General features: G+C 40.7%; 4 protein-coding genes across 5 annotated transcripts; 3 read left to right on the top strand and 1 right to left on the bottom strand.

Moving 5' to 3' along the window:
- The first annotated feature begins 723 nt into the window (after positions 1–723).
- On the top strand, positions 724–3,738 carry ncoa7a (nuclear receptor coactivator 7a). The gene is made up of 6 exons (XM_031873791.1): positions 724–823; positions 1,106–1,258; positions 1,484–1,636; positions 1,763–1,858; positions 2,185–2,258; positions 2,465–3,738. The coding sequence occupies exons 1-6, from the start codon at positions 755–757 to the stop codon at positions 2,601–2,603; spliced, it is 684 nt and encodes a 227-aa protein (XP_031729651.1). The 5' UTR covers positions 724–754; the 3' UTR covers positions 2,604–3,738.
- A 1,077-nt stretch (positions 3,739–4,815) lies between these two features.
- Positions 4,816–7,647, top strand: hint3 (histidine triad nucleotide binding protein 3). Of its 2 annotated transcripts, XM_031873699.1 has the most exons (5): positions 4,816–4,982; positions 5,528–5,645; positions 5,831–5,900; positions 6,446–6,572; positions 6,735–7,647. In XM_031873699.1, exons 1-5 carry the CDS (start codon positions 4,854–4,856, stop codon positions 6,780–6,782), a joined length of 492 nt encoding a protein of 163 aa, XP_031729559.1. In that variant the 5' UTR covers positions 4,816–4,853; the 3' UTR covers positions 6,783–7,647. The 2 variants fall into 2 exon arrangements, with proteins under 2 accessions (XP_031729559.1, XP_031729558.1); XM_031873698.1 differs by lacking the exon at positions 6,735–7,647 and having other exon boundaries at positions 6,446–6,717.
- A 51-nt stretch (positions 7,648–7,698) lies between these two features.
- LOC116397847 (actin-binding Rho-activating protein) lies at positions 7,699–10,105 on the bottom strand. Its single transcript, XM_031873697.1, has 2 exons — positions 9,962–10,105; positions 7,699–9,531 (listed from the first exon to the last, which is right to left on the bottom strand). The coding sequence occupies exon 2, from the start codon at positions 9,525–9,527 to the stop codon at positions 8,991–8,993; it is 537 nt and encodes a 178-aa protein (XP_031729557.1). The 5' UTR covers positions 9,528–9,531; positions 9,962–10,105; the 3' UTR covers positions 7,699–8,990.
- Positions 10,106–10,480: 375 nt separating this feature from the next.
- On the top strand, positions 10,481–19,349 carry trmt11 (tRNA methyltransferase 11). The gene is made up of 13 exons (XM_031873693.1): positions 10,481–10,560; positions 11,308–11,373; positions 11,530–11,603; positions 11,759–11,840; positions 11,986–12,078; positions 12,175–12,309; positions 12,394–12,550; positions 12,652–12,732; positions 12,910–13,074; positions 13,297–13,369; positions 13,576–13,710; positions 16,874–16,994; positions 19,003–19,349. The coding sequence occupies exons 1-13, from the start codon at positions 10,483–10,485 to the stop codon at positions 19,141–19,143; spliced, it is 1,401 nt and encodes a 466-aa protein (XP_031729553.1). The 5' UTR covers positions 10,481–10,482; the 3' UTR covers positions 19,144–19,349.
- Positions 19,350–20,831: the final 1,482 nt, after the last annotated feature.

The following is a 20,831-nucleotide window of genomic DNA, read 5'->3' as shown; positions in this document are numbered from 1 at the left end:
ATCTGTTACAATATATGATGATTATCTATTAGTAAAAATGTTCTCCTAATGCTTCTACAGGGTCGACCACCTCTACACCTTCTTCGTACAGTGGTCACCAAAAATCTACACGAAGGGCAACAAGAAGCACCGCCACTCCCGCTACCTCATCAGAGAGAAACATCAGAACTGCTATCTGGTAGTGGAGAAGAACAAGGTGGCTGTGATCAACAGGCTCCTCAGTAACCCTGTCAACCCCACTAAAAACTGGGAGGTAAGGTTTGCACAAACACACACAGAGACACACACACACACATGCACGATCAAGGATGAAAAGAAAAGCCCACTGTGGGTCTTCAACAGCAGCATAATATCTGGGAAAGACAATAAACATAGTGTAAACATTAACTTAACATTTGTCAAGCATTAGTTTACAAAAATCATCAACCCCGACTTACAGTAACTGAGGCACCAGAGTGCTTGGCAGTTCTCCAAGAGATTGTGGGAAATCCCACAGTCTCCATATATGGACATCCTATCTGTAGCTCCCTTCCATTATCCCAAAGCAGCCTTCACTTTCCTGTTACAGAGAAAAGGAACTGTTCAATATCAGAGCTAACCAATGAGAAGCCCCTCCACTTAGGTTTCAAACCAATAGCATTCAGAGACAAAAGTGAAACTAACCCAGAGGAGCATAAAACTTACATGCTGCCAGTTTCGAGTAACAGACATGTGGTACTGCAGAGCGCAGAGCTTGACACAGAAATCAGAAACTATGAAGCTACTGCCAGAAAATGTCAAGGTGCTTTATTTTGCCAGTGACTGCGTGGAGCCGTATGTTGAGGTAGGCCTGCTGTTATCTTTTTAGGAGGTGTTGTGCATTTATGGGGTAAAATATACTTTACTTTGGGGGTAAGAAATGTTAGTCATCATCCATCCCTCCTAGCCAGCTTGTCATCCAGCAATCCAGTAATGAATTCACCTGTGATGAAGCTGTGATAACCAGTATCTACTAGTGAAATTCAAATTTCATGTGTGCCCTGTCTAAATGAGTTATTCAACCACAAGTTGCTGTACCTAATGTAGAGGAAATTTTCATTTTGGAACATCTCTTGTCTTCCACCAGATTATCACAGTAAAGGACTTCAAGTGGCGTCGGAGTCTGTGTAGCTCGAGGGATTATGAAACAAAAGAGACTGAGTACCAGGAGGAGGTCGAAGATGTTCTCCCTGTCTTGAACAACCACAGCCAGCTGCTGGATAACCGACACCTGGAGCGAGTAAGTGTGCACGTACACACACTCACACACACACACACATTGCTTTTTATCTTTTGATAGAAGTCTTAAATTGTATGACTTCTGTGTTTTGTAAATTCTTCGAGTTTATTATTGTATCGAGTTTTGAAATTCCGGTATGTGACAACACTAATATAATAATAATAATATAAAAATGTATACCTTTCAGTCACACATCTTTTGATTAACATCTCCTTTTCCCATCAGATTGCTGCCCACATGCCAGCAAAGACCCAGGGCTATCCATGGCAACTAGTCTACAGCACAGCTGTTCACGGGAGCAGCCTGAAGACTCTGTACAGGAATATGGCTGGCCTAGACAGCCCTGTGCTGCTGGTCATCAAAGACATGCACAAAAAGGTTTGCATCTTTATCTGAACTCTCCAAGGCGTTTCTGTAAACAAATGTAGTCAAACTGATTGACAGTGATTAATAGTATATCTGTGGGTACTCTTTAAATAACCCAATGTCTTGGTCTTTCATCAGGTGTTTGGGGCTTTTTCTTCTGATCCATTCAAAGTCAGTAAATACTGCTACGGCACAGGAGAAACCTTCCTGTTCACCTTCAACCCTGACTTCCAGGTACGGAGGGGGGGTTTCTTATTGATGCAAAAATAGTATCTACCAGCAAGTCTGAGAACTGATGTATATATATTACAAGTCAAGTTTGCAATCATCTGAGAGCGATTTTTTTCTGAGGAACTAAACACAATCTCAGGAAAGAGGATTAAAAAAAAACATTTTTGTGTTCGAATAAAATTTTGAGGACATGGGTTATTAACACAATATCATTATATGCGTATTATTAACAAGATATCAATATTTCAATTGTATGTTATCGTCAATACCGGTATATCGGCATAGTTTGAGTGCAAGTGTCTCATGTCTTTCATTTGGCATTTTCCCAGGCATATAGGTGGAGCGGTGAGAACTCCTACTTTGTGAGTGGAAACCTGGAATCTCTGCAGATTGGTGGAGGAGGGTAAGTTATGTGGTTATTTATTTCCCCTAAAATATAGACATGCTCACCCAAGGAAAAGACAGCAATTAAGTCTGACATTGTCATGAAGAAATAAAAAGCAAGACCATAATGTAATTACTTTATCTGGTATCTGAGAGCATAACACATTTACAACTTTCAAAAGATTTGATATTTAAGTACTTTTTTTTCTTTTTCTTTGTCTGTAGGGGCGGATTTGGCCTGTGGCTGGATGCTGATCTGTACCGTGGCTCAAGCTTCTCCTGTCCCACATTCCAAAACAAGTCTCTCTCCACACAAGAGGACTTCAGTGTACTAGACCTCGAAGTCTGGACTGTGCAGAACTGAGGGCAGAACATCTGAACAGACGAGCTAAAGTAGAACCTACTATCCTGTCTGGAGTTACAAAACATCAAGACTTCAAGGGGTATGTGTGGTTTTAGCCACTACAAAGTCTGATAGAGTAGCTGCTATCGTCTATGCACCTGATCCAGATAAACCCACATCCAGTAGCAGAATCCTGCTCTAGCAGTTCTTGGGTTGGACTTTCCGTTTATGCTGGTTTGATCTGTGCCTATAAAAGACAACTGATCAAATGAAAGCGTCAGGGTCCTGCTGCATTAAACTACTGGCTATCCATCAGTAGCACTATGCTAAGACCAGTTAATAACTGGACTCTGATGCTTTAAGCACTCCATACCAACTCTGTTGTGGAGAGCATTATAATGCAAAGTTCACAGTAACACTGTTGACTAAAAAGATTGTAACTATTGTAAGCACATTCAGGATTTAAGGAAAATATTTTCCAATTTCTGTCTAACAGCCATGTATATTTAAGAAAATGTTTTTTTACAGTATGTATCTCTGTGTGTAAGTGTGCATGATAGGGATGAAACATACTTGGCACATAAAGGGCATTTATGGTAAAACCACTGTAACATTATCGGACCCACAATGACCTATCTGGATTCTAATTGTGCTTGTTTTTTTCTAACATGAGGTCTGGTTTTAATTTTCTCCATTTGAAAACTACTGCAGCACATGAAGACCTTTCCACTCAGGTTGAAAAACAGAAGTGTAGAGCTGCACTGTAAACAATGTATGATATTTTATGTGTGTGGTTTGTGGAAGAAGAGACCTCAACTGTTAACTGTCACTTCTATTTTTGGAAAGTGATCGAGACACCTGCCTGCGTATTTGCACAAATAGGAAATATTAAGGAAATTACTTTTACCATCTATATACATCTAAATGTATGTTTAAGAAAATCTTAACAGGAAAGCAAAGCCAATGTTATTGTTGTTTGTTTCACTTTTTGTTTGTTTGTGTGTATATCAGTGTCTGCCAGGCGGTGCTGGCACTGCCAATGCTGTTTTGTGGAACCACATTAGAACGTTGTCTTTCCTGGTGACAGACAATATTTTCAGAGCAATCATATTTTATTATAAATAAACCATTAAAACAACATCCCCTTTTCCACTGAGTAAGCTGTTTTTTTCATGCTACAAATAACAAAATAGAAGTAGACTCATGTTCGAATATGATATTTGTGTGACCTTGTACACTAGCTGATGCTACTGTATTTTTTCTATAATATTGCATATAGCTACACAAACAGGCATATGATAGAATAAATGGAACAAAACGCAAAATACATTCGCCCATTGAATATTCACTCAAAAAGAGGAAACAATAGAGTAGAACAGAAAAATTACAATAAAGTAAACTTGCAGACTCCCAGACAATAGGCCGCTGTACCTTTAGGAACTTCAGGCAGCTGAAAAATGCTTCCCCATACATCAGTGACTACCTGTTTAATGACTTGCACACAGACATTAGAACCAAACCACCTCAATAAAGATATCGAGACAAAGAAAATCAGAAAAAAAAGAGTAGGTGGTGCACCCGTAACATCATGCACTGAGTTAGAGGCAGAGTATACTCTGGACAGGCTGCCAGTCTAGATACAGGCATGAATGGGTTACTAAATGAGTCAACGGGCACCCTTACCCTGAGCTCAACACACTGCAAATTAAAAAAACAAAAAGCAAATAGACACAAGCAAATTAAGAAAAATCGGCATAATACATGATAATGTATATACATTATCAAAAAAATATTTATGAAAAGTGTTTAGGCTATTTCTATTTCATTGGCTTCAGAAATCAGTATCAGTCATTTTTAAGGTAGACCTACTCTGCCTTTAACTGGACCTATGTACTGAACCAGAAAGTCACAGGAACGACTGTGTTGGCTTTTACAGAGTCATCAGCTCTCATTACAACGTGACCAAAAAAAAGATTCAAGTTATGGAGAAGACAAATACTATGCACTTAATGTACAAAATATGAAGGGCAGCTGATGTTTTCATGAAGCATGCCGGAAAAGGGGAATGAAAAACTTCTAAAATCAAGTAAAATGAGTAATCAAATATATGTTGAACCACATCGCTCCCTGGTGGCAGTTTTATCCATAGACTATATAAGAAGATTTGATCCCTTCTTACAATATAGATCGACAATCTGTTGGTTTCCCCTTGTGCGCTCGATGGTCTCTAGGATCGACTGTGCAGGTCTAGATTGTAAAACCTACTCAACAATGGCAGCAGTCGAGGCTACACAACCTGCTCTGGCTGATGTTTCCAAAACCAGCAGCGAAGGATATGAGAAGAAATGTATTTTCTGCAAGATTGTAAACAACGAAATGGGCACGGATCTTCTCCACTGTGTGAGAATATTGCAATGATTAAATAATATTGAGTGCAAGGCTAGCTAGCTGTAGCCTTTGTAAACAGCTATGTTCAGAAGCAAGTTCAATTGGCTCTGTAACAAGTGACGTTGTGAAGAAGTAGCTAGATTTAATGTTTGATTTTCGTTGAGACTAACGTTATGCAAGTTAACTGTACAGTAATTTAAATAACTTTTTGTTTTATTTGGTACTATAGTTGGTAGTTTTATTATGGTTTATTGTGTTGTATTGCAGGGTGTGCCTCACATTTCACCTCTGATAATTGTAGGCCTGTATTGTGTCCATATGCTAGCTTGGTCCTGTGTTATGTAGCTCATATTTGCCAAACTGTTTATACTATGAGGACCTTAATTCAGGGATCCTGGTGATTGAATTAACATATAACAAAAGGGTAACTAACATGTGGTATTTAAAAAAGTGTTGCACTTAAGTAAACCGTGTTATCGGTACTCTTCTACCCTTCCAGTCCCGAAAGTGATGCATTTATTTGCATTTGCTGACTTGTTCATTTGTCTCCGCTGCAGGATGAGGACATCTCATGTTTCAGAGACATCAAACCTGGAGCTCCCCATCATTACCTTGTCGTTCCAACCAAACATATAGGGAACTGTAAATCACTCAGCAAGGAGCATGTGCCTTTGGGTAATGTTTAAACTACATGCCGCATGACTGATGCTTGTGGAAATGATTGCATTTTGACAAATTGCCAACTTCAATGTCACTGACAATTCATTGCTAAGTAATCCTGTGGACTAAAACGTGTATTTTGTGTTGCCTGGTGCCAATTGTATTATAAAAAAGCAACTTGTTTTTGTTGTCATACCCAGTGAAGCGGATGGTCGAGTTGGGGAAGGAGATCCTCCAGAAAAACAACGTAACGGACCTCAGTGATGTCAGGTGAGCTACATCCAGTGGTGCATTTTGTAGTTCACAGCTCATCACGCTAGAAATTAGTGGCTCAGGAATGTAAGTGCTACAATGTGAATACTACAAAGGGAATGACTTCAAACATTTTCAGCAAAGCAGCTTTTGTCAGCTGAGGTCAAGGCCCAGGTCAGTTTTTCTGTCAGCAAATAGTGAAGCATTATTTCGAGGTCCCTTTTAAAATGAATCAACACTATGCCTGTCTAGACAGACGAGCAAGGAAACAATCTTCAGTTATGCCAGGTACTTATTGGTAGTATACTTGTTATCAGTACACATCACAGTACCAGTGTAAACTACACTATGAACTGTATTTACCTGGAGAACAGTAGGTCTTACTTAGTCCAATGGAAATTGATAATCTTCTAAACTGCTGTGTAATTGTTAATGACTGATTTGATAACACATCTGTTGCTTTCTTGATGTAAGTGGCACTTAAACTGAGTTAGCTTTTAAAACTTTCCATATATTTCAAGCAGTGAACCTGTGTGCACTGAAGCCCTTTCCCTTGTCTGCAGGTTCGGTTTCCACTGGCCCCCATTCTCTTCTGTCACACACCTACACCTTCATGTCCTGGCACCTGCCAGTCAAATGAGCCTCATGTCTCGCGTCTTCTACAGACTCAACTCCTATTGGTTTATCGCGGTAAACCCCCTCTTTATTATACGTTCTGTGCTCCAGAACAAAGCATTCTATTGTATATAATTTGAGGATTAGTAAAAGGAAAATAATCCCTTCTCAATCCCTGATTTGTGCATCATCAGGCCACATCTAAGCAAAATAGGTTGACTTTTTTCTTTTTTGCAGGCGGACCAGCTGATTGAGCTTCTTAACTCTAAAGGAGAGACCACCTGATCACTTGTTTGGATCCAGTTCTCTCAGTACATGACTTTGATGTGACTGAAACATCCACCTTCCACACTCTCCAATTAAGATGCGGTCTGAGCTAATGACCCAACATTCTAAACTGGTGATATATTTGCAACAAGACACTACTTTTCAGACTTGAATAAAGCTAAATCTTTTTTTTTTTGCTACTTGAGACATGTCCCACCAATGTTTGTTTTTATAGAAGAAAATAATTTTTCCATTAATCCACCATATAAAAAAATGCATTTACTTTATGGACCAATAGCATATGGTGTGATTCACCTGTTTTCATCTGTTGATCACCTTTTTACTGAATGGAAAGGTGAGTCCAACAATAGATAGCCCATATAATGCACAAGCTGTCGTATTCCCTGAATGGAGTGCTGCCTTAGAGTTTTGCCAATCTGATTTATGCATGTGTAACTGACATTATTTTAAAAACTCTGGAAGAAAAACGAATTTGTGTAATTGATATAATGACATATGTTAACTAGCTGAGTCTATGTTGAGTTGTCTCTTTCCTGATGGGCATTTTGTGGCCTAGCTGAAGTGGGTCAAAGCTCAGAGTAACACTTTCATGAAGGATTTACAAAGCTCCTTCACAGTAGAAGCGGCTAAGTGATCCTCTGACATGTGCATTAAGTGAAGTATGCTTTATCAGCTCAATAGGCACAGAAATATAGTGGGGTATTTGCAATGTATGACATGAACGGTATGGTGCATGAAGTGAATATTTATGCTATACGATACAACTGTACACTAAGGAATGAAAAGAAAGAACTGTACTGTATGAAAGTGTATGTACTTTAAGAATTAATTTAACTTAGAATAAATAATACATTGCTGCTTCTCCGTGTGTGCCTAATGTAGTGAGTCCTAGATATCAGTTTACACTCTTTCCCAGTCATTAGTTTAACTACTCCAGTCAGTGCTTACAGTTCACAAAGCACCCGCAGCAACACAATAACAGACAAGATGTTACTTTCTTTCTTTATTTTAATACCACAAGCAGTACTTGCTAATTGAATAATCAACTTTTTAAAGCTAAAAAACGTTCATTAGTTTGCATGGCCATTACTTTTAAGGGCAGCAGATGTTATGGCATATATTAGTCAGCACACAGTTTACTGTGTAGTTCTCATTTCATTAAAGCAGCATTTTGTGTTTATTGTAGATGTGACTTAGTGTGGTGCAGGTAAACATAGTTTCAAACTGTAACAAGGTGACCTAAACTACAAAGCACATTTGTAATGCTGTGACGCAGCCAAGCCAACTCGGATCAAGTTCATCCTATAGCCCCATATTGTCTGTCACAGGCAGCCTCGTGTTCTCTTTGGCTTTGGTTCAGACTCATTAACCACTCTGACTTCATTTCAGCTGCTCACTCCGCCACTTCTCCCACATTACAAAGCGAGCGAAGGAAATATAGGGAAAGGGATTCGTTCGGCTAAGATCTGATTTAGCGAGATAATAAAATAATGTAAACAACCTAGTCACCCTGAGAAACACAAGGTTTAACTCCCCCAACGAATAGTATTTCTGTCGTATCTCTATTGTTGAGTTTCAACCTCAGATCAATGTTTCTCTTTATTTGTGCTTAAGATTTAGCTTTGCATATCCTGATTTAATTTCCTTCGACATGTTACTTTATTATTATTTGTCTGATGCATCTGCATTTTAGGTACAAACAGTTTGGCCTTTTTTGAGTGCTATTAATAGCTTTTAAAACTCATGAATCCACATGCAGATGTCCTCTTTTTGTTGCTGACAAATGCTGCCACTTGTCATTTCCCCTGGTAAGACCCAAACTTGTAAAAGTGTTTGTAATTGTGACCTAAGTATTTCATGCCATTTCTTCAGGTTTTTCTATTTGCACTTTGGACAGTTTTAGTTTTTAACTCTTTGTGATTAGTGATTCAATTGATTATGTGTTTTTTATCACAAGGAGAAAATACATTAGTATGGCTAATGTACACTCCTCAGGGAGGTGATGTGAATTATCAGCTACGTAAGTTTTTACTTTTGTAAGGAAGAAAAACTATTATGTGACTATATGTGACTAAAGTACAATGAGTGCTATCCCCCTGCTATCTGAATACCACAGTGAGTGCTGCCATGAAGGAGCTCTATATTGCCACTGCATGTACTGCATGTAACATGAATCAAGGCATAAACACTAATCCAAGTTTGTGATCACTGCAACAGAGTGATAACTGCATGGTCGTCCTTCCCCTGCCACAGCATTTCTCCCTCAAAGTCAACCAGCCCCTGCTTCCTCGCTCGTAGAAGAATCCCCACTAGTTTATTAGAGATCGTCACATAATGCTCAAACAGTTTCCCGAATTCCACAGTGATGACTCTCCCATCGCTACTTCTTCCATCCCCATCTTTGTCTCCAGGTTGTCCGATGTTTCTTATCACCTCACACAGCTCCTCAACCTCTCTGCTGACGTGTGTGTGAGCATCCTTCCCTCGCTGCTCCGTCACGGACCCCTGCAGGGGTCTCCCGTAATCATCCTGCCCCCTCTGAGGGACCACCACACTGGGTCTGGTGTCCTGACTGAAGGGGTTGTGCTTCTGGTACTCCCGGTGCTCATCGGACCACTTCTGCCAGTTTTCCTTTAAGCCTTTCACAGAAACAATGCACGCAGCAGTGTCATCGCTAAACTGAGCAGGATCAGGGATGTCATCCTCAGTTTCCATGATGCTGCTCTGGCTGTTCGTCCCCATCACTCTATGTTGAGGAGATCACATAGCTTTAATTGGTAATTTCTACATGCAGGAATGCAATGTTGTTCTCCTTGAATAATATCCCTTTACCGTTTTTATTGCTTTATTATTTAAATAATAACTACCGAAAATGATCTCTGGGTATTGAGCTAAACGTTATATTTCATCTAATCATAGTTGTCCTGTCCTGCATGTGGACTGTTTTTCTGATTTAGCTGTAGAGATCTGTATATGGTAACTGATGACTGAGGCCACAATCTGAATAACTAATTAAGTTGACAATTCATAAAAAATAATGAAAAGCGAAAATATAGTTTAACAAAATCAATATCGGTAAATCAAAACTAGAAGAAGTGAACACACTGCTTTGGAAAGTAATTACACAACCCTACAGACATTTCTAGTAAACAATTATTAAACATGATCGAACTTACACGCTGCACACGGATTCGATCCTCACTTCATCTGCATTAATGTTTCATTGTTGCCAAAGTGGAGAAAAAAAAATCATTTGATTACACTGTTACTATGCAGAACTACTTCACAATACAGTCCTGCAGCACTGCTGACAGCAGCAAGAGTGCGGATGCTTTTCCGTCCAAAGACAAAACTGCTGTGATGGACATCTGTCTCGGCCAATGGCCTGTTAGAAGAGATCTGGGCAGCCAATCACTGATCAGAGAGGGAGGCTCTGACAAGGTGCCGGTGAAGCAAAGCAGATTACAGCCTTGAGAGGTGAGAGGAGTTTATCCTTGCACGTAAGAGCACGTAAAAGCAGAGATAAAGTTGCTTATTAATGACATGTTATTCTTTTAGTGAATACAAACGAACAATAATTAGCTGTACAAAAATGAAAGATAATATCATTCTTCTCCATTTATGGTAATTTGCTCCCCAAGCGGAACTACTTCACAGCCCGGTTTCAAGCCGGACGTATTTTGAATCCGCAACAAATATGGCGACCTCCACCAGTCGATCATGCCTCCAGTACCTCTTGCATCTTGCCCAAGATAATCTGGATTTCAGATTGCCGGTAACCTTCATGAACTACTATCAGTTTCTGTCTGGCTCTTGTTGTGAATGTTTAAATTTAATTCGTGAAATTTGGCAGATAAGACTCCCTCCTCCCGCTGCGTTAGCTACGTGCTAATTCAAACTGTCAAAACGGAGTGGATACATTCAGGCTTTGGTTTCACGTGACAATTTACCGATGTTTTATCACATGATAATAACAACACAATACCACTTAATTTATCCACCTGTACCTCCATCGACCTGGTGATAAACTGGTAGTTAACACTTGTCTGATCTCTAGCTTCTTTTTTATCATACATATAACCACGTGAATAGGACCCATGCTTGTTAGCACACATGGACCTGTGGACATGCATTATAAATACATTATAGACTGTTTCAACGGAATTGCATTGCTAGGCAACAGCTTGGGTCCATATATACTTCCTGTCAGCTGATGGCATTCACCTACACTGCAACAGGAAATAAACTGGGACACATGGCATGTTTATATTTACATTTACTATGAAATGGCCTATTTTTAGGTTTAAACTGCAGTAATCGCACACTTGTTAATAAGCTGAATCATGTTCACTTGTTTTTAAATGTGATCCTGTCGCATCTTAATCATCTTACAAGGATCCGCACTGATTTGACACATGAAGATGAATTTATTTTTCATGTGAAGTACTGCTCAGTCTGTGAAAACAAGACTATAATCATGCATATGATGGGTTTTTTGTGATTTATGTGCTCATTCACGCAGGAGATTAAGGCCTTGCTCGCTCTCAGAGGAAAACCATTCCAACCGAGTGGAAACTTCCAAGAAAAGGTTTCCAAGTCAAATGCACTCCTTTCAAAACTTGTCCTATTTACCCAACTGCTGTATAATAAAATGTTTGGCTCTAATTATTGCTGATTTGATAGCGACCTCATCAGAAGGTTTCTGTTCCACAAAGTAACTAATATTCTTGCCTCTTGTCTGTAGACTCCTTTCTGGTGTCTGGATGGTTTGTCCGAGGGGGATATCTGCGGCGTCATGGCCAGATCTGTTTGTGCAAAGTAAGTGTTTTAGCTTTGGGGGGAAGGTAGGCGATGGCCTTAACATGCTGCATATATTCCCGTCCATTTAAATCTGTGCCTCCTTGCTTTGGTAGTATTTCTCTACTACAGTGGCTGAAATAATGCTGTAGGTTCATGTTGCATTACCCTTGCAGGTCTGCTTTTGAACTTTGGGGCCATGGACAAACACACAGTGAACTCAGAACATCCCTCTTGAACTACCCATCAGAGAACATGGTTTGTGATGCTACTGTTTATAGTCATATTGCGTTGGGACAGACCAATCACTGCAATTCTGGAAAGTATTTTCATATGAAACATACAGAGTCTAAGCTTGTCTGTCAAATTTCTGTTTGTGCTCTTCCTCCTCATTCCCCTACAGTCACCATTCATGCACAAAGACTCAACTTACAGAATCAATGTCTACACTTTCAACAAGACTCTGGAGTTTGCAGACAGAATCAAAAGGATTGATGTGAGCAGAATGCAGATCAACGAATGAATGAGCTGATGTGAAAACATCGAAATGTGTGCGTATGCCCTCTTTGAACGATCCGTATCCTCCCACCAGGCTATGGAGTATCTTCCGTTTGAAGGAGCGGTGAGCCTGAAGAGCCCACAGCACATCTTCTGTTTGTTGGAAGACTACGGCACCGACCCCAACGACATCCCTGAGCACCCAAACTACATCTATTTCGGCCGATGGGTGAGATACATTTGACTGTTTGTTTACATTTGAAAAATAAAGAGGTGATCTGCAACTTTTCATCTTTACACACTCCTGCACCAGATAGCGGATGGACAACGTGAACTGATCCGCTCTCACAGTGTGAAGAACAGACACTTCATAGGGAACACCAGTATGGATGCTGGGCTCTCATTCATTATGGCCAACCACGCTAAGGTCAATGAGAATGACCTCGTCTTTGACCCGTTTGTTGGCACAGGTGAGAAAATCCTGTCGCTGACTCTCACTCACTCACATACATAGAATATAGCATAGACGGTCACACACTTAAATGGGTCTTTGTCTCTTGATCTGTTTTAGGGAGCCTGCTGGTAGCATGTTCTCACTTTAGAGCCTACGTTTGCGGAACGGATATCGATTACAACACTATTCATGGCAGAGGTAAATTTAGTCTACTTAAGTTAGGATTGTGGCTTTAGTTTATACTTAAGTTCTGTTTTAATCCGAGTTTACGAATATTGCTTCTAGTCATGTCTGTGTTCAGAACCAACAGCGGCAGGAGCCTGCTTTGAATTTCAGACACTATCCAAATGTCCTGAAAGTGCTGTTGTCTGTCAGGTCGTTCAAGCCGTACAAACCAGATGTGGCGCGGACCTGATGAGAACATCAGAGCCAACCTGCGGCAGTATGGAACAGAGGAGATGTATTTAGATGTAATGGTGTCTGATGCTTCCAAACCTGTGTGGAGGGAGGCAGCTCTGTTTGATGCCATCATTACTGATCGTAAGTCCTAAGTTCATTCTTAACAGGCTGTTAGCACTTGTCATACATGTGTCTATAGCTTTTGTGATTCTTGCAGGTCCCTTTTAAAACAAATTTCACTGAAGCAGCAAATGTGTGCACCAGCTACATCTGTGCAGTCTATTGCATTAATCTCATAATAGGATCATCTTTGTCCTTTGTCTTTCTTGTTCGTGGTTCTTGTTGTGGTGCTTCTGACATCAGCTCCGTACGGTATCAGAGAGTCCACGAGGAGAACGGGCTCCCACAAAGATGTTACGAAACCCCCTGACGGCATGTAAGTACGACACTCTATGACTTCATGACAAAATGTCATTTGTGCAGTAGGGTCATATTTTATTCTACCCTCTGCAGGTATCATTATATGTTCTCAGTAACATAGCCCGATTAGGTGAAAATCCTTTGAAATGTTTTGTTTGTTATGTTAAATATTGTGTCTGTTGCTCTGGTCTAAACCTGTTTGTGTTGATTTGATTATTCCAGCTATACAGAGTCTCACGTCCCTGTCTCACAGGCGTACCACCTGAGTGACATCTTCACAGATCTGTTAAACTTCTCTGCCCACCACCTGGTCTTGGGTGGGAGGCTTGTCTATTGGCTGCCTGTCTACAGACCAGAGTGAGTATACATATGTATTGTACTGTGTCATTAGCTGATAATATAAAGGTCTTTTAATATGCTGAGTCTGCTGCTACAGATACTATTTCAAGAAACTTCAGCCTCTCACAGTAACATCCAGTTCTTTAAAGAGTACTGATTTCTGTTATTTGAGCAGTCAAACTGGGTCTGTGACTTTCATTGTTGTTGTTGTTGTTTAAGAACAGGCTTCGTGCATGAAGATTTATATTTCAACACTAGATTTGAAGTGAACGTTGTCCTCATTGGCTTATATTAGGAACCCCTTTTACTGGTGCTTCTTCAATTAATAATTTGTATCAATAGGGGGCAGGCTCAAACCATAAACCAGAACTGCACAATGTAGGCTTGTCCCACCCAATAAATAAACCTACATTTAAATCTTTTGTTGGCCTAATTAATTGCCTAGTTCCCAAACAACTTGAAGCAAAGCATACTTTATAATGTTAACACTATAATGTAAACCTTTTATAAAATGTAATTATGGCAATTAAATTAGTAGATAAGTTGTGAAGAAGTGTAACTGTAGCACAAACAGTCGGAAATGTCTGTTTTGTTAATCAGTTGAATATTAACAAATTAGTTTATGAGCTGCTAAATGCTTTTAAAACCTCGGGTTGTGTAGAATTTCCCCGTAGCACTATTCCATTCCCGCTCCTATAAAACGTCATCCTGCGGGTGTAACCACCTGTATGAATGACAGTGTTTATACAGAATAGTATACAGGTGTGTTGAGGTTTTCCCACTCAAACAGCTGGGCCACAGTAAACCACAAAGGGCTTATACTATACAAGACGGCTCTTCTGAAACAGTTGTGCATTGTCTAATGTTTTGTGCACTAGCAGAAAGTGAAGTGCTGAGTCGAAGTGCAGGTGTTTAACTGTAAAGGTATGCACCACAACAGACAGCGGCAGCAACGGTAGTTTGGGAAAGAAAAACCCTGCAGGCCTGCAACTCCTTCTGGTCACTGATTATACGACCGGCGAAGAGATGAGATGATCACGCATCCTCTGGTTTTTATATGTCTGTCTGTGAATGTGTGTGAGTGAAAGAACAAACACAAAAGCAAACCTTTGCTCAGGTCCCCCTGTGTGTGTGTGTGTGTGTGTGTACATGCATCCGTACATATGCATGAATGTGTGTGGTCTTGTGTATGAGCCCATGCATACATGTGTGTCATCATGTTCACACATTTGTCTTTGCTACTCATCTACCGGCGCTTGACTCTGTGCCTGCCAGAGCGCCGTGCCAAAATAAACGCCTGAGGTCGGGCAAGTCAGATATTTGAACTATCTGTCTCTGTAGGCTGTTTGACCTGTGTGTGCGTGTGTTTCTGTGTACAATCACACGTAAGTCTGTGTGTGTTATCCCAGACGTAGCCTGTCTCTTGGGCCTAATCTGGGGCTCTACAGGGGCGATATCGTGTTTCTGTCACCCCCACATACAGTATTGTGTGCATCTGCGTCCATGGCTTTGATAGAAACAGTTGGGATTGTGTGTGTCTGCCTGCTCCATGAGAATAGGGAGACTGTGTGTGTGTGTGTGTGTGTGTGTGTGTGTGTGTGTGTGTGATGATGACAGGTGACACACAGTCCTCAGCAAAAGACGGCGTCTAGACCACGTTTGACCCCTTAAGTATCTCCCCTTAAAAAATAAATGGAGGAGGAAAACGTACCAAGACAGATGGTGGAATATCAGTCATCACAGCCATTAAGTGTCCTAATTACAACATAAACATAAGTGAGGAGAAGAAACAAAGTGGCTGTATTGTCAGAAGTAAGGGGATACGTAGAAATGAGTAGGCATGAGACATGTTTTCATTTGCAGGTCATCATTTTTTACTCCAGTGTAAATTTCTTGACATTTTCTCTCATTTAATGATGCCAGATCTTCTACTAGAGACAACTGTCCACTGCTTCTGCTTCAGCATCAGATTTAGCATACTGTGAAATTGGTGTCATACATTTGCTGGAATTTAAAATATTGAGTGAGAAATAATAATAATTTGGAAATGTATTTGATCCATTTTAAAAGGCAGAATGAGTACTGGTTTCCTTAAATGTATAGACTCCTAAATAATACCTCTCAATCCTCACTTATGACCCATTTGTAGGGTGTGGCGGTGTTTACAGAGACCCTGTCCTCTTCTTGCATTTCCTCTCTTTTTATTGTTCTGTGTTTGTGATGTTTGTGATCTACAAAAACGTAGCAACCAGGTGCCAGATTGTAAGCACGCACTTAAGAGGAGGGGCCAACTTTGAAGGCTTGAAGTTTGCAAACCGACAAATCAAACTCGTTGTACAATCGTACGTTTAACTTTTTAGCCAATCAAAATGCATCATCATGGCAAAAACTAAAAAATTGTTTCAGCTAGTGTGGTCGTGTCTCGATGGTTACCCACAAGTTGCAAAAAGACTCGCTGCCCATCGACTCAAAGACGACCCCTACCTTCACTTGGACATTAAAACTAGCTCGGGCTCTCCACTAGGGACCCCTGATTGGCAGCAGAGAATGATCACCTTACTACATCACCGTTAGTCACCCTGACGACCAAACATCCCGTCGCCGCAGAGGTCCACATGTGGTCATGACAACGGGGCAGACAAACAGTGACGCGTAAATCTGTCTTTGAGTCGGACTGTTGCTACTTTGACGGCGGTTAGGAGAAAGTGCTACTGACACAAATATGCAAACACATACATCATCCACTGTTAATAGGCCCTAACCTGGCCTGGCTAGTGATGACAGAGCCAGCAGTCGACCTGTCAGGTCAGAGTCACTTTTTCCACCTTCATCTTTGCACAGAATGAGCTACGGCAGTTTTACCAGCCGTGGTTACACTGCGCTGGTAGAATATTTAGTGATTTGATAGGTGAGAAAGAAACAGAAAAGGGTATGAAGGGAGAAAGGAAAGACACTGGAACGGGTATCATTTTGACAGGATTAGCCTCTGTCTGTATCCCAGCAGGCTGTTTTATGGCCTCCAGATATTAGTAAAGATAATAGAAAGCGCATTGGTTTCACCAGGGCCTTAAACATTCCTCTCATTCAGCTCTTTAGGTTTAAATGGAGTTTCTCTACCTCCGTCTTTCTGTCTTTCCGTTCCCGACGTGTAACTACGAGTGTGAATGTGTCCTCTTTTCAGGTACCGTGAGGAGATGGTGCCGCTTCACCCATGTCTCCGTCTCATCAGTAACTGTGAGCAGACACTCTCCAGCCACACCTCACGACGCCTGATCACCATGGTGAAGATCAAGAAGCCTGAGGTGGGTTTCTCCTATATAAGAATTTATTTTATATTAAATATTTTAGTCAACTGAATACCTTAGAACAGTCTGTTGGTTGGATTAAACAAGCAATTTCAGTAAGTCACCTTGGGCTTTGGGGGATTTAATACCTACTGTTTTCCTCCCTATTATAGACAAAATGATTGAGAAGAAATTGGCAGAATAAGTCTTTAGTTGCCATCCTAGTTTTCATGAAGGCCTGTGTTTGAGCTTGTAAGGTTTGAGGACATCCGGAGATGCAGGCTTATTTAAAAAAAAACCATAAATGTAATATTTTCTTGCATCGTTTGGTGTGTTATTTTAAAGGATTTAAATGTGCATTTTTCTTCTGATTCCTCTGATGTGGCTGTAAAGTTGACCATACCATCTAATTGTATGGATTATATTTAATTAGACGCACAACTTCCTCAATATATTGTTTTAAGTTATGTGTTGAATTTGCATTTTTTTTCAATAACACATCTTCACCGTACCAACCTGTATATGCTGCAGAATTAGTTTACTGTTTTAAATGAGACCACGTGTGTGACTGTCCTTTAATTTTTTTTTTTTTATCTGTAGTTCTTAATGTAAGCACATAATACTATGTACATTTGCATGACACAGCAAGTGTACATAGTATATGCATATGTGTATGTTTTTTACATGTCATCCCAATGGAAGTGATGGTGTCTCTCTGTCTGTCTGTGTTAAATCCTCAACATCTGGCTGTGATTGGCTCATTTCTTTTATACTGGAACTCTAAATGGCTTAATCACACATGTTATGGGAAATAATCCATCTTTGGATCTGAAATCCATTCCACTTCAAAAAAACAACAAATTGCTCCATAAAGGGCCCCGTATGACACGCACACACAGCTGTTTGATCTTATCTGACTGCTATCTGTCTCAGGTCGCAGAGTTTTCTCCTTTCCAAATAGGCCTCAATCTGCACCTATTGGCACTCGTTCATCAGGGTTCACAGCCTGGTGTGTGTGTGTGTGAGAACACCTAAATGTGTTTGTAAGCCTTTGATACATGCACACATGTCCACACTGTTTCTGTGTTTTGACAATAATGGGGCCAGCCTAATTGCTGTAAAACGCTTCCTGTTAAACTAGTGCAGAAAAACATCTCTGGAGCCTAATTTGTTCTTATTTTTTGGGTGTGACAACATGTGTTTGCTGGCCATAAATTACTTCTTATCCAAATTAGTTTGCCTGACTTTATTTCTACTGTTTTCAGTTGTTTGTAGTTAATTCCCTCTGCCCTTGTTCATTTGGGGGTCACGACTACGTTGTCAGTCTTGTTACCAAGAGTTTTCCTTCAGAGTAGTCATGGAAACTGTTTTCAGGTTACTTGGCAGCATAGGATAGCAAAAGAGAGGTGTTGCTGACAAATTACAGGCCAGCATCGGAGTCATCACTTCCAACTCGACTCACCTCATTATTCCTCTACCCAGCATCTCTCTTCCTCCCTTCATCCCTCCGTTGACCAGCAGCTACCTTACAGCCAAGACAAACTGTTTAACTGAAGAGATTCAGTTCATATACATTGTTAATATATACAGTCTCAGTCCTGATCCTTAATGCAATCATGGAAAAAGTATGCAAACCTTGTGATGCTAATATTATACCGACATGTAGTGGGGAGTTGTTTCATTGACTGGAAATATGGAAGAGCTGCTTCAACTTTTGCATCCAAATTACCTTTGTATTAATATGGTGTCATCAAATGTTTAGTCTCAGCACACACTGCATTTGAGCAGGACAAAGCATGAACAGGTAGCTCCAGACTTGTTTATTTATTCGTCACATTCTTTAACAAGCTGTGTGTTTGAATGGCAGAAGTTAAATAAATAAATATATTCCAGTTTGTATTCCACTACCTATAATGTTGCTAAATGCTCTAAGGAGTTCTCTCTGTTTTTTTTTTAATTGGGGGGGAAAACCGGCAGCACTTTTCGTCAGTTCACTACGATAACCTCTACATTTGTCTCCTTACAGGAATTTGACAGCCTGGCTCAACTTGCAGACACACATTTCAGTCCTTACCAGGGACACAACGCCTTCAGAGAAAAGTATTTCAGTGGACTAAACAAGAGGTGTGCCAAGGAGGACAACAAATCTGTTGTCAATGGAGAGTGACCGAATGGCCTGCCTCGAGGGGGAAGCGTGTGTCTTTATAGAATAGAAAAAGCAAGTGCACACAAGATTCAGAACGTGGCGCCCTGAAAGAGGGGAACGAACTGATCACTTATTTGTTACAGTTTTAATTTTTCTAAACTTTTCACATTATTTTAATTATGATTCTTTATATGCCTGTACTTATTGCTTTGCAAATAAATTGATAAAACAAGGGTCCTTTACTGAGTGCTGACTATTTAAACTACAGTTACTACACAGACAGTTGACTGCCTGAATGGGGGGGGGGGGGGGGGGGTTCCACTGCCAAGATGGAGACGGCTGGTGCCACTCACTTTAAGCTTCACAACGGCATCTTAGAACCCTATGGGTGACGTCACAGAGACTACAACCATGTTTTACACGAGAGGGTGCAGCTAAGTACAACAAAAGACGGAATAAGACATTTTTAGGCGACAAAAATATTGCGATTGACTCTCATAAACTGAAAACACACTGTAGGTTAAAGTTCTTGGACTAAAAGACGGACTCCACCCAAACTGGAGTGACCAGTCACTCACAAGGTAGCCACACCCTAAAGCATACACTGCTTTATTGTCTATTTTACTCTAAATGAGACCATCATTTGCTAGATGGACATCATTCTGTATTGAAGAAGACTTAAAACAAAGACTTGAAACAAAACTTTTCATTTTCTCATAGACTTCTATACAATCAGACTTCATTTTTCAACCAGAGGAGTCGCTCCCTGTTGGCTATTAGACAGAATGCAAGTTTAAGGCACTTCCGCATCGTCTACACTTTTCAGAACCCGAGGTTGCCGCCTGCTCGGTAGCAGAGCCCGTATAGAAACAGAATGTATAACTGCATCTAGAGCCACGACCCTGCTTTATTCAGACAAAGGCGGCATGTTTAGGTGAGAGAGGCCTCCCGGTGCAGGCGAGAGCCCAAATGACAGTTCGTCCCCACGCCACACACCACTACGGTTAGTCAGCAGCTTTTGTTGTTTTCCAACCACAGTTGACATGCAGCCCGGCTCATTATTCATCTCCTGAGAGCGATGCAGCAGGCCTTTATGTACAGTACATTACCCCTTGGCTCTGTTTATCAGTTGGGCCTCTGCCTTTCCACCACACTTCCCCGTTCGCCCTGCTTCACAGGGAGAGAGTTCCAGGCACCATCACATGATACCCGGCTCACCATCGTTTGCGGTACTTGGTGTTTACAGTTCCCACAGTGCCCTTTTGTTGTATATCATCATCAAGCAAAATCAAATGATTCCACAAGACAGTTAGAGACTTCGACCTTTCTTTACTAGCCACTTCTGCCCTCTCTGCCCGGGCATTTCTTTGCATGTCACATGTAAATGAGTACCGTGTTTGCCACAACAGAAGACCCCTCTGTGTCGAAGATGGTAGTTTAAACGCAGTCACTGTATTACTGTGTTTGATGAGTGCTGCGTGTGTGTGTTTGCTCTGCCACAATACAGTGATAAACCGTGTTCTCAAGAGCCCTTGGTCTCCAATGATGCAGGCTATAATTAGGGAGGGGGTTGGGGGGGGGCTTCCTCTCTACAGCGCGTAATGCTGTCCAGACCTTGTGGAAATTCTGTTTGTGTGTGTGTATACATGTGTGTACTTGTAAGATCTGGTTTTGTTTTATGTTGGAAGCTAACTGCAGCAAAGCAGTTT

The sequence above is a fragment of the Anarrhichthys ocellatus genome, unplaced genomic scaffold, assembly GCF_004355925.1.
Source record: "Anarrhichthys ocellatus isolate YVR2014 unplaced genomic scaffold, GSC_Weel_1.0 scaffold74, whole genome shotgun sequence".
NCBI lineage: Eukaryota > Metazoa > Chordata > Actinopteri > Perciformes > Anarhichadidae > Anarrhichthys > Anarrhichthys ocellatus.
Note: the sequence above shows the minus strand (reverse complement) of the source record. Positions and strands in the feature narration are given on the sequence as shown.